Source organism: Caretta caretta, chromosome 5 (genome assembly GCF_965140235.1).
Source record: "Caretta caretta isolate rCarCar2 chromosome 5, rCarCar1.hap1, whole genome shotgun sequence".
Lineage (NCBI taxonomy): Eukaryota > Metazoa > Chordata > Testudines > Cheloniidae > Caretta > Caretta caretta.
The window spans coordinates 83,188,259-83,201,577 of record NC_134210.1 but is presented as its reverse complement, the minus strand read 5'-3'; the positions used below and the strand labels follow the sequence as shown (position 1 = coordinate 83,201,577).

The window sequence follows — 13,319 nt, the reverse complement described above, 5'->3', positions numbered from 1 at the left end:
TGCATGGCATGGCCAGCTAAGTGTGCACCTCACCTTGCCAGGGAGGTATCTGTGGTAAGGGTGGCCGTAAGGATGGAGTGGCAAACAGGGTGCCTCTGAGCACCTTGGCAGGATTGGTCCACTAGGTGAGGGAGGTGCAGACACAACTTGGGACATTCTGAATTATCCATTTCAAACCCCACCTATAATTTATACAATACTGATTTGGAAAAGATAGATATAACCTTCACATACTCTAGTTACCTAACTCCCTTCTCAGTTCATGAATCTTACTTCTGTAGCACCTACTCCAGTGAGGACTACTCCATAAGCGAGGTACTATTCAGCAGAAAGGTGACCGAATGAGGCCCTTTATTATCTGTTAATTTTCCAAATTGAAGAAGTCCATATCAGTTGTGTACCATGAAGCACAACTTTGCATAAGATTAATTAGGGAAGTTGAATCCAGGACTACTTGGATCATAGGCTGTCCATGCAATGGACTACTGCAGACTACTTCAGCCCTGAGGCTTCATGGCAGATAGAATCTCTGTTTCCACTATGCAAACTGAGGGAAGAATCCATCCTTCCCCTGCCCAGCATAGAACTACCAAGGGAGGAGCTGTGCAATGGAATCAGGATTTTGTCTGCAGTAATTATTACAGTGATAGAATTTAGATTCATATGCAAAATCTAGAAAGGACTATGCAATCACTTATTACTTTTTATCGATAAATACACTATCGCAGAATGGCTGTATGTTGAACAATATTAAAAATAGTAAGCATACCTTGTTGACCATTATCAATATTTGAAGGACGACACTCACTATTAAAGGAGACAATCATTATCCTCAGACAAAGACCAAAGAGATGGACCTTTCATCAAGCCCCAAAGGTCAAGAGAATCTGTCTCTGGCTGACCCACTGAGACAGTGAATTCCAGAACCAAAGGGGCTCCACTGAGTAATATCTATCTTAGACACCTACATGGTGCTCATTACTGTAGTATCTGAGTGCCTCACAATCTTTAATGTATTTATTCTCATTACACTCTGTGAGGGAGGGCTATTATCCCCATTTTACAGATGATGAACTGAGGCAGAGCAAGACTAAGTGCCTTGCCAAGGTCACACAGGAAAGTTGTGGCAGAGATGGAAATTGACTCCATGTCTCCTGAGTCACAGACTGGTGCCCTAATCACTGGAACATCCTTCCTTATAGACATCCTCCAGATCTTTAAATTTAGAGTTGCCAGCATATGTGACCGCAGTGAACTTCAACTGCTGTAATGGGACAGATAAAGACAGTGGTCTCTTGAGCTGTCATGATGCAAGCCACATAGGACTTTACAGATCCAGAGCCAACTCCTTGAATTACATTTAGATTATCAAACAATAACTTTCCACTTACTGACATGCGCACAATACTGATATTTAAAGTTTAAACTGCCTTCCAGTCTCAGTGGGTGGGTGGTTGACGGGATCGGCAGACTCCCTTGTGCTGCCTGGGTGAGGGGAAAGTCCCACCCCTCTCTCAATCCATGTGGCTATGTTCAGCTTGGAGGGGAAGGGAGAGAGTGAGGTTGAGGTGGGGATAGAGTGGGGCACTTGAATCAATCCCTGAGTGCCCAAATGGCTGGTCTAGAGGAAATGGCTACCCAGGATTGGTTGATGGCCTGCCCCCTCTTCACAGTACAGAAGCCCCTCTTTGGGCTTGGGAGTCAGCAAAGACAGTCATGCTATCACCTGCCATGCATCCCTGTGAGTTAAATGTGGCAGAACTTGGGTCTCCTGGTGTACCATGGAAATAGCGTGATCAAACCCACAGGGGCAGCAGAGGTGCAGAAAGGACCTTTCCCTCAGGACAGAATTAACCATTCCTCTGAGGGGTTTTCCACTTCTTCACAGAACCCAGGAGGCCTACTTGGGTGCGTAGGACTTTCTGAATTGTTGTAGCTTTCAGTTTGGCCCAGTGCAGAGTTATGGTAGGTGTCCGTTGGCTAGCTCCTAAACCTGAGCACAGGGAAATACAGATGGATGGTAACTCTAGTTTTGTGGAAGATGATGAAATCTCTTGAGATCTAGCAGGGATCATTATCTAGTATGTATCCCTCATCTCTACCCTCATTTGCTTGCATGAGAGGGGAGAGTGATAAAGGGATCTCAACAGCTGACTACAGGACTGGCTCTAGCGACCAGCAAAGCAAGCACTTGCTTGGGGTGGCACATTTCCAGGGGCGGCATTCTGGCCATCCTTTTTTTTTTTTTTAAAAAATCCACCAATGTACGGAAAAAAATAATACATGAAGATCAAAAAAAATCTCCAGTACTAATCTCCAGATAGGAGCATGATGTGAAAAATATCATGTCACGTTGTGACACAGTCACTCATAATGTGAATGTGCGTAAATGTGTAAACATTAACGGTTATTGATTAATTAAATCAGGAATCATGATTACTTGTGTGTACTGTGCCGCCCTATTGGCGCCATTTGCCCCAATTTCCGTGTCACGTCAGTGTCAGCGGTTATACGGCTAAAATGCCGGGACAAAAATGAAAACGATTTTCCGGTGCTGTCTACCGGCAACAAAGAGAGAAACAGCAAAAAATTAGAAAAACTCTCGTATTTCAAATAAGTATTTTTAAAAAGTCGACAATCAAGGAGAAAGCTCTAAGCAATGCATTGAAAGTGATTATTCATCAACTGATGAAGACCAATCAAACCAAAGATTATCTTTATCAACTGATAAAGATGAACAACAATCTGACCAAAGATTATCTTCACTAACTGATGAAGACAAACAATCACAATCCATCCAAAAATGTACTTCTTCAGCTGAAGAGTCCAGAAACAAAGAACTGTTATCCAAATCTAAAACAGAAGAACAATTAATGGAAGGTGGAGAGACTGACATAGGATTGGATCCAAGTACATGGCCAACAATAATTACTGCTGCAATGCTAATAATTATTGTGAAAAAGGTCCTTCAAAACTAGATTCTACATCTGAATATCCATTTAATTAGTCGAATTGTCGATTTATAACATCCAGTATGAAGAAACAAATGAAAAATGGGGAATAAATTAATAGATCATGGTTCGTATATTCACAGACCAAAGATGTAGTTTTTTGGTTTTGGATGTAGCTATAACTTCCATTGAAGAAAGATTTTATCAGTTTCGTGGTCATTATGAAACTTTTGAATTTTTATACGATATTGGAAATATTAAAAATCAGTTTTCCAAAGAAGACCTCATGAAGCACTGCCAAGACCTACATTTAGCGCTCAGTACTGATAACACTGCTGACATCGATGGAGTAGAATTGTATGACGAATTCATAGCTTTATCTGAGCTAATACGTCCAAACTTCTCCTCTAAAAGTATTAGAATTTATATCAAATGTTTTTTTCACTCCAAACGCTGCTATAGCATTACGCATTCTTTTAAATATTACCAGTATCAGTGGCTTCTGGTGAGCGCAGTTTCTCAAAACTGAAATTACTAAAAAATTATTTGAGGTCCACCATGTCTCAGAATCATTTGTCAGGACTCGAATTAATTTAAATGGAAACTACCATTGCAAAAAATTTAGATTTCACTGAATTATTAAAAGACTACGCAAGTATAAAAACCAGAAAAATTCAGTTCATATAAACTCTTTTAATTTATGAGAAACTGGGCGCACCGGAAGATACATTACAGTGTATAGTTGAACCCAAATTGTCTGTAATTGTGATTTTGTTAAAATTAAAAGAGTACGCAAGTAGAAAATTGTTTCATTTCACTAACTACAAATTCTGTTTTCATTTTTTAAAAAATTGTAAACAGTCAAAACAAAACAAACATTGCAAAATGCCAACGTGTGTAAAAGCAAAAAAAAAAAAGGGCGGGGGGGGGAGGCGAAAAATGTTTTTTGCACGGGGCGGCAAAAAACCTAGAGCTGGCCCTGGCTGACTACATCCTTCAGTGACTTAGTGGGCTAGGCCACGGGTGTTAGATCTCTTGTTGTAAAGCCATGAATATCTACACTGGACCACAGTTTTTTTGGCAAGGTTTTGGGTGCTGTTCAACCTAGTGTTAATTTAGTTCAGTAAAGTTACAGCCTGCTGCTTAAACCCATGTTCTGTGTGGTGTGTCTTCATTCCCCATGTATTTGTTCAATCTTTAAATTACACTTAATAACTCAATAATGCTTATGCTGCAAAAGCTATATTGGATATTTCAACTTAAAGTACCTCTGTCAAGCTTTTGATTAACATATAATGCCCACTACAGGCACCACGTTTTATTTGTATGTCAAATACAAGCGTTGAGTGAATCAACACATTACGAACATAGACGGTAGGAAATTAAAAGGTAAAATGACCCTTAGTTTAAATGAAATGGGACCTTGTGAGAGAGACACAGTAAATGAACTATGGGACACCACTTTTTTATGCACATTTCTGTATTCGTTTCTTTTTTTGTGCAGTGCCACTTGTCTTTTTGACAGTTGTACCCCATCTTCATTTTCTGACTGAAGAATTGTGACTTGAAATTTAAATTAAAAGAAGACCCCATGGTTCCAAATTACAACTTGCCTTTAGCGCCATATTTATTATTTCTACAATTTCTCATTTATTTTTCTCTGATTTCTGTTCTTCTTAAATAAAGGGGCTTCATTGATCTTGGAGCCTGAGGCAAGGCACAAGGCCATTATATATATATTCATATATTTTATATACATATATATTGTTCAATATCTTCATAAATGATCTGGAGGATGGTGTGGATTGCACTCTCAGCAAATTTGCGGATGATACTAAACTGGGAGGAGTGGTAGATACGCTGGAGGGCAGGGATAGGATACAGAGGGACCTAGACAAATTGGAGGATTGGGCCAAAAGAAATCTGATGAGGTTCAATAAGGATAAGTGCAGGGTCCTGCACTTAGGACGGAAGAACCCAATGCACAGCTACAGACTAGGGACCGAATGGCTAGGCAGCAGTTCTGCGGAAAAGGACCTAGGGGTGACAGTGGACGAGAAGCTGGATATGAGTCAGCAGTGTGCCCTTGTTGCCAAGAAGGCCAATGGCATTTTGGGATGTATAAGTAGGGGCATAGCGAGCAGATCGAGGGACGTGATCGTCCCCCTCTATTCGACATTGGTGAGGCCTCATCTGGAGTACTGTGTCCAGTTTTGGGCCCCACACTACAAGAAGAATATGGATAAATTGGAGAGAGTCCAGCGAAGGGCAACAAAAATGATTAGGGGTCTGGAACACATGAGTTATGAGGAGAGGCTGAGGGAACTGGGATTGTTTAGTCTGCAGAAGAGAAGAATGAGGGGGGATTTGATAGCTGCTTTCAACTACCTGAGAGGTAGTTCCAGAGAGGATGGTTCTAGACTATTCTCAGTGGTGGAAGAGGACAGGACAAGGAGTAATGGTCTCAAGTTGCAGTGGGGGAGGTTTAGGTTGGATATTAGGAAAAACTTTTTCACTAGGAGGATGGTGAAACACTGGAATGCGTTGCCTAGGGAGGTGGTGGAATCTCCTTCCTTAGAAGTTTTTAAGGTCAGGCTTGACAAAGCCCTGGCTGGGATGATTTAATTGGGGATGGGCCCTGCTTTTGAGCAGGGGGTTGGACTAGATGACCTCCTGAGGTCCCTTCCAACCCTGATATTCTATGATTCTATATATGCAATGTAAATATAATATTATACAGTGTAGGTGAGATACCACATCCACCTTCATCAAAGAAGAAACTTGGACACCAGACGAAGGTGCAGCACTGAATATATGGAAAAAGATCCTTCCATACTGTAGAGATTCCAATTAAAAGAAGTCATAGTTCACAAACTGCACATTCCCCAATTGGGAAGCTGTCAAAGATCTTGCATGTCTTGTGTTTGTTTGCACATTTGTGTATGTATTTGTGAACACACAGATAACTTATTCAATTAAACTGTTTTCGTCTAAAAATATGATCTCATTTACTCTTTCTTTAATGTATTCTGGAGGGAACCAGTCACACTTACTCTATACCTCTGCCAACTAGTGGGTCATATACAAATGTTAATTTCTTTGAATCCCATTGAAAATATGTACAATTCTTTCAAAAAGAATCTGTTGCTCACATAGTGAGAAACACTGGTAATGTAAGTAAACTGAAATTACATTTGAAGTTGCAGTGTTTAATTAAAACTGGTATTTCTGAGCACCTTGCTGAACAGTGGCACCAATTCAGATATTTCTTTGTATGGAGAATGGAATTTTGGTCCCTCCTTCTGGTAGAGACCTCATTCTGGTCCATGCTTGTTATCCCCAGGGCTCTGGGTCTCCCTCAGCCAGAGAGTCTTCCCTCTCACTTACTGGTTCCCTGGTGTTACCAGGACTCAAGTTCTTGGGGGACTCCCCTGCACTCTTCTGTATAGGAGAGACTCCTCGTGTGCCAAGTTGCAACACCATTTGGCCAAGCTGCCCCACTGTCTGGATGAAAGGGCATCCAGGCCAAATTTGAGTGGTAGTGTGATCTTGTGTGCTAGGTCTCCAATGCCACTCACTGAAATTTGCCCAGGCCGCTCCTCTGTCTGCACAGAGGGGCTGCTGGGTCAAATTTCAGTGGCATTGCAACCAGACAGCTTGAGTGATGCTCCAGATTGCTCCAGCAGCAGCTGTACTGATTTACTACAGGACCACTGGTTAAAAGTGGTCACACCATACCCTAAGCTCTGCAGCCTATAAAACTTTGAGCAACTGCAAAAACCTTGGGGAGGGCATTCACTTCCCCTGCTCCTCAACTGGGACAACTGCAGCTGAACAGTGACAGGATTTGTGACCCCAGCTGTACAGGGAACCCTTGACAGAAAACATAAACCAGTCTCCATCTTATGTTTTAGAAATAGCATAAGGAAATATTTGTTAGTACAACAGGGATTTTTAAAAATATACCAGGAAGTAAAGTTCTTCCCTTGAATGTATATCAATGTATAAACATAAATAAAATGAGTTTATAGCCCTCAACTTTGACTGTGGAAAACCCAGTCTTATAAATGTTACCTCTGCTGGAGATGGTGCTAGAAGGAGGCCATAGCCAATCAGAAACCACCATGATAGATAAGAAGGATTGCCTACTTCTTCTAAGGGGGAATTCAGGGTGAAGCTGGAACAGGTGAGGAGCTCCTCAGTTCTAACCCAAAGTCTTCGGCCTGGGCCTAACCATCAGACTGCATCTTCAGTTAGGCAGTGTGACAAACTGATTATTTTCGTTGTGAGATTTAAATGCCCAAGCAGCTAAATTTTGAGTTTAATCTTACTTACTGTTAAAGGACCACTAAAAAGCTCACTGCATGAGATGCTTTGCTCTTGGCAAGCTTTGACAGTCACCTTTGAGCAAACAATTCATCAGAATAAATTTGTGAGTGACCTCAGAACTTCAGCACTTAGCAAATCAAAAAGGTTATTTTAAGATGTAGGTACATAATTCTTTCTGACATGGATGATTGCTGTTAATAAGAATGATTCTGACATTTTCTTTTAATGTTGCATTATAAATTGCAATAAAGCATTTCTAAATGATCTCACACCTCAGAATGAGTTTTAATACGCAATAATTATTGCATGAGTAAGTCATATGTTTATCAACAGTTGATTTATTTTAAAAATGGCTTTTGTAACTCAATTCCTCAAGTTAATTTCTTTGAAGAACATACAATATGACAAAATTTAAAGGAAATTCAGTATAATAGCAGCTATCATCCACATTCCTAGCACAGACTCGGGTAGAATATTTTCTTTTCTGGGCCGTCAATATTTTGTGCTAACTTTAGCTTTACAGATATCATAAACATTTGGTATCACTCTTTCCTTGGTGAGTATACACTTCAAGGTAATAAGGAACATTGTTTCATTGTACCAATGCATGCAATATTCCGAATGGTTGCTGTCTAGATTTATAAGAAACTGACCCAAGTCCAAAATATACATTAGACATTGGATTCTGCCAAATCCAGCACAAGGTATCTAGGGTGTCTAAATGTTAAAGCCACGCCCCTCCATTTCTCTGAAATCAATGCCAGCTACAGGATTGCCACTCTCTCTTCAACTGTGTAACTGGATGTGTAACCAAGGTATGCAAGTTTTAACATCTTGATGATGTTCCGCTAGAAATGTGTGCTTATGGAAGACTTTACACTATTTCTTTTTGCATTTGTGCCATTGATATTTCATTTTATGGAAGATGTGTTCATTGGGAAGGTCAACTTCAATATAAAGATGAGACAAAAGCCTCTGGACATACGTGAAACTGCCATTAGCATGATGGAAGAGCAGTAAAATTTAAATGATTCAATATGGAACTTATTTTTAAGCTTGAGCTTGATGAATTATAATTTTCTTTTTTATATTGCTTTCTAAATGGACATTATGATATTGGATCTAATACACAGAACTACATCACAAGTTAAATGGGTTATAGTTTACTTTTACCTTCATCTATAACAGCCTGCCACTGGAATACATGCTTCTGATATGAAGGTCTGACAGCGAAGGCCTGACATTGCCAGTCCCTGAACGTAGGCATTCCAGCAGGACAAGAAGGATTCTCACATATTTTGTATTGTATTCTGGGTCCATGACAATCTCCTTCAGGACCTGGCCTAGAGAAGATGGAACAGACATGTCTTTTATTTGTTGGTGACATTCTGCCAAACCCTGAAAACACAGTCCACATCATTCAGTCTATATAAAAAGTTGCTTTAACAAACAGACATCTTTTGATGAAATACATTGTTTATCTTAAAAACACATTTAAAAAATCACCAACTACAAAATGAAACTTAAAAAAACTTTGACTTCTGTTTTTCATCAATTCTCTTAAGAAAGATATACAAATTCCAAATTTTCATTTACACCTAGGAACAGATGAAGAGGGAAGTTCAGCCCAGGTATTCAAGACAGGTTATTATAGACCTCCAGCTGCTTTTTTCAATATAATTCAGATGATTTTTTTCAGCTCCTGATTGAGCCAAAGTTGAGTCTAAATCATCAAGGAATGGGCACAACACTTGCATGTACTTTAAATTTACAGCTTTCTGCAATTTACAGGTGCACTGTTACAGTTCCCCTCCCTCCCCTGCCCACACATACTTTCTTCTGGCCTTTCAGTTGTTCCTATGGGTGCTAATTATGGAAGAGCAATAGCAGACTGCAGAAACTGGAGAGTATGCAATTATTGGAAAATCTTGCCTGGAAAACTAGTGAAAATGAAATTAAGACATCCCTAAGTACTGGAAATAGCTTATAGGCATCTTATAATACAGCTAGAAGTGACATTCACGTGAGAGGGAGCTCGGGAAGAATTTTGCACATGGCAAAAAAGGCTTTTCTGTCAGAATACCTTGTTCAGTACACCCATTTCCATGTTTTCCTCATCTTCGATTTTACAAACTCCTCTGTCCATTTATCTCTATCTCTAGTATGTTTCTCCTCTCTTTTTCTCCATCTTTTTCCGTCTTCCCACTTATGTTACCCATTCCTGTTCTCGCTACTTCCCTCCCCACTATTTCTCTTCTTATACTCCTTTCCTATCAAGGGAAAAATGGTGTTGATCAATTGAGAGGGGACAGTATTTTTTTAGCCATAGGTTTAGAGTTCTGGGGTGAAATCCTGGCTCCAATGAAGTCAGTGGTTAAACACTCCTTGCCTTCAATGTGGTAACTTTTTTTTGTTTGTTTTTGTTCATACCTATTTAACTTAAATGCTTGTGAAAACTGTTGAGAGGAAAGATCTCTCTGTGAAAGGTTTAAGCATCTGTCCAATTGAGGGTAAGACAATTCCCAGTCCAGTTCTCATCTCCTTCAAAGACTCCTCCAGAAAACAGATGGAGGACAAGACCTAATATTCTGGATATTTTTTTCAGGTGAAAAAAATTTAAAAGGCCTGAACTCACTTATTTTTTCCTTTGTAGGTCACCTTTAAAATAAACTTGTATTCTTTGATACAGTACTTCCAGAAAACTTTACAATAGGTCCAACTTTGCTGCTCTCACTATACTTTTGCACCGCGGAAGCTGGTGATAGCAACAATGAAGACCAAGCTTCCCCTCACCCCGTTATAGTTATCATAAGCAGAGCTGTGCAAACAATCAAAAATGTTTTTCATTAATATTTGTTTGATTTTAAAATGAATTGTTTCAACTATGTTTGTTCCTGGTATATTTGCTATTAACAAACATTCTCGTAAATGAGTTTCCTGTCAGGAATGTTCATGGAAATAACAAAATGTAAGTGACTACTGGAAAATATTTAGGGAGTGTGAACTTCTGTTTGTAAAGTGTTGCAACAGAAACCTCATGGTAAAAGATCTCTTCCCTGGTTGGATGAGCAAAAACATAAAAAGTGGTTTGTGTATGCAATCAAAAGTAAAAAAAAACCAGCTCAAATCTCAGATGTTGAGTTCTCACAAAGAACTGACTGTGCACAATCTCCAGAGGAAGAATAGTTTGCTAAAATTAGTCAGAAAATTAGTTTGAAAAAGAAATAGCTTACAATTTTATTTTAGTTATGTCCTCGTAGAAACAGAGGAAAAAATAATATAATAATTTATTCAGTCTGAATTTTTTTTTTAGGTCTCATGACAAGTTTACATAAATAAATCTCCTGCTGTTTCTTCGCAAGACAAACTCATGTGCCCCATTTTTTTTGGAGGAAGGTTGATCTTCCCAAACCCTAGAAATCTCCTATTTCCCATTATTCAGTATTTATGGAAAAAGAAGAATTGTATACATTTAGCACAGCTGTGTATGACCAGGTTTGACTACAGTTAAACATTACTGAGAAATTCTATAGCACAGAAAAGGAAAATGGAACTTTTTTTACCCAGTGCATTCGCGCTGTCGACTGCTGATTCCAGTGTTGCAAGTTCTGCTGCAAGTGCTCCATGTGCTCCACTCTCCGTCCAGATATTCAGGAAAAGATGTTCTACTGGTACATTCTCCAGCCTTACACCACTATGCCAAAAGTCAACTCTCAGGTGAATAAATCAAGGCACATCCAAAATAACTCATTGTCTTCCATTTGCACTGGTAGCACAGCATAAGCAGGGCTTATTGAACACACTCTTAAGAACATCAAGGCAAAGAAAATACTGGGAATTTAGGGCCTGTTCGAACTCCCCTTAAAATCAATAGAATTTTTCCACTGATGTCCATGATAGTTTGACTTGGTCCTTACTGCATAAAACACGCCATTATCGACTTCAAGATCATTTGACTTACCCTACCATTCAACTACTCCAAAAAAGCACTGAAGTGAGGAGGATGAAAATCAATACAGCTGAGAGATAATCCATATCTATCTATATCAATACACTTATATGAAGTGCTGGGCTTGATGCATACATTCACATGTATTTCTGCAATTTATAATGAAAACTGATGTAATGTAGCACACAAATTTTAGGGTAAATGGGACTTCTATGGTTCAGATCCAAAGCTGATGTAAATGTACTTAATCCTCATTGACTTAATGGGGATGTTATGCTAATTTATGCCATCTGAGAATCTGGCCCAGTATATTTTGTAATTGTAACAGGTACTAAATAATAAGAATAGGAATAGCATAATGACTACTGAATTTCAGTGGCATCAGTGACTCATCAAATATTTCTTTTCATTCTGAGTACTGAGCTAATGTCCTAGAAAGCTGTCAGTGTATACTGTGCTTCTGGAAAGGACATTTTTCAGATGAAACACACAAAGGCCTTGACTATCTGCGGTCATGAAATATCTGTGTAATTTAGCACAAGGTTACTTTCGTTACTCCCAGTGTAATTCCCAGTTGGGGGTAATCTTAAATTTCAACTTAAATTTTGTCACTTTCTGTCCTAAAGTGTTGTGCAGTGATGTTGGTGGAGTTATACCATATGGTTACAACATCCTGAGATGACTGTATTTCTGTTAGATTAGCAACTTCTATATATGAAAACTGAAGTGCTTGGGGATGCCTCTGATTAAAAATGCCCATGTACATATAAATAGGCTTGGGATAATTCAATTTTTTAATATAATTTTGACAGATAATATTGATGTTTATTTTTAAGAAATTTTAGATATTTATCAATTATAAATTTTCACGGTGTGCAAAATTATGGGTGAAGCACTTTTCTCCCAATTTTTACCTATTTAAATGTTCATTGTTGCAGGAAATTATGGGGAGTCAGACAATAATTATTTAGTGGCAGTAGATGTTGAGATTCAAAACATTTAAAGTTTTATAATCATTAAAACACAAATTGTCAATGTCACATGTCAAAATATACACATCAATATCCTTAAATCAAACTCTAATACATTTTCAGGCACCATTTTTCTTACTTTGCCTATCTGTAAATTTCAGTTATTATTAATGGAAATATGTTTTCATCTGTGCATGTGTATAATGAAATTAACATTTACTGACATATACCAACAAAAATCTAATCCTTCCAAGCTTACATATAAAAGTCGATATATTACCATAGATCTATGGGGTAAAAGGGACTCTCCAGGGACTGTATCTGTACTAGGTAGAGGCTGAGGAATGCTCACAAATCCTTCACTTACAGAACAATTTAATCAGGATGAGCATGAAACAAGACAGACTGAGTAAATGAAATCCCCATCACCTCCTAAATGAAGGAATGTTGTACAACAATACAACACTGTCATGCTCTGAGCAAAACAGAGTAGGACTGACTAATGAATATGAAACTCATCTTGGACCGTGACAATGGAAAGAAGAAACTTTCCTAGTCCAGTAAGATAATTATGTTTCAGGGATGTCTGCTTACTTCATTCTGCTAGATGTGTCTTCCATCCCGCACTGCTCCTTGTTCTAGACCTAGTCTCCTCCTCCTGCCCATCTTGCCTCATTATCCCAATCCAAGTCCCTCTACCCTTAGCTCCATATGACAGTCTCTCCCCAGGTCCCTCGGCTCCACATCCCAACCCCCATGCCTAGCTCTTTGTCCCAGTCTTCCCCCAACACCTGTGGCCCCTTCTCCCAGTGTCCCCACAGCAACCCTCCATGCTTGGACCACTCAGCATTCCAGTCAGACTTCTTCTTTCTTCATGCTGTGTTGGCCCCACATGGTAACACTGAGAGCACCAGATAGAAAGGCTCTTTTCCACTGTCCAGTGCCATAGCAGCCCCCGGCTGCTCGAAGGAGGAATTGCTGAGAATGTTCTGCTCAGCCCTTGCAGCATGCTCAGTACAGGGGGAATTTAGATGCTAAATGCTAACAAATCTCTACTGAGCACATGAGAACTGGGATTTTTAGAGGCACATAGTTTGACCAAATTTGAGCCGATTTTGA

At 39.3% G+C, this 13,319-nt stretch overlaps 1 protein-coding gene across 1 annotated transcript in view; it reads right to left on the bottom strand.

Moving 5' to 3' along the window:
- ADAMTS19 (ADAM metallopeptidase with thrombospondin type 1 motif 19) overlaps nucleotides 1–13,319 on the bottom strand; it is a 274,632-nt gene that overhangs the window by 66,622 nt on the left and 194,691 nt on the right. Inside the window, exons 12-13 of the mRNA XM_048851712.2 lie at nucleotides 10,844–10,974; nucleotides 8,454–8,623 (exon numbers count right to left, since the gene is read on the bottom strand). Coding sequence (XP_048707669.2) covers nucleotides 8,454–8,623; nucleotides 10,844–10,974 — 301 coding nt within the window. The remainder of the gene's footprint in view (nucleotides 1–8,453; nucleotides 8,624–10,843; nucleotides 10,975–13,319) is intronic.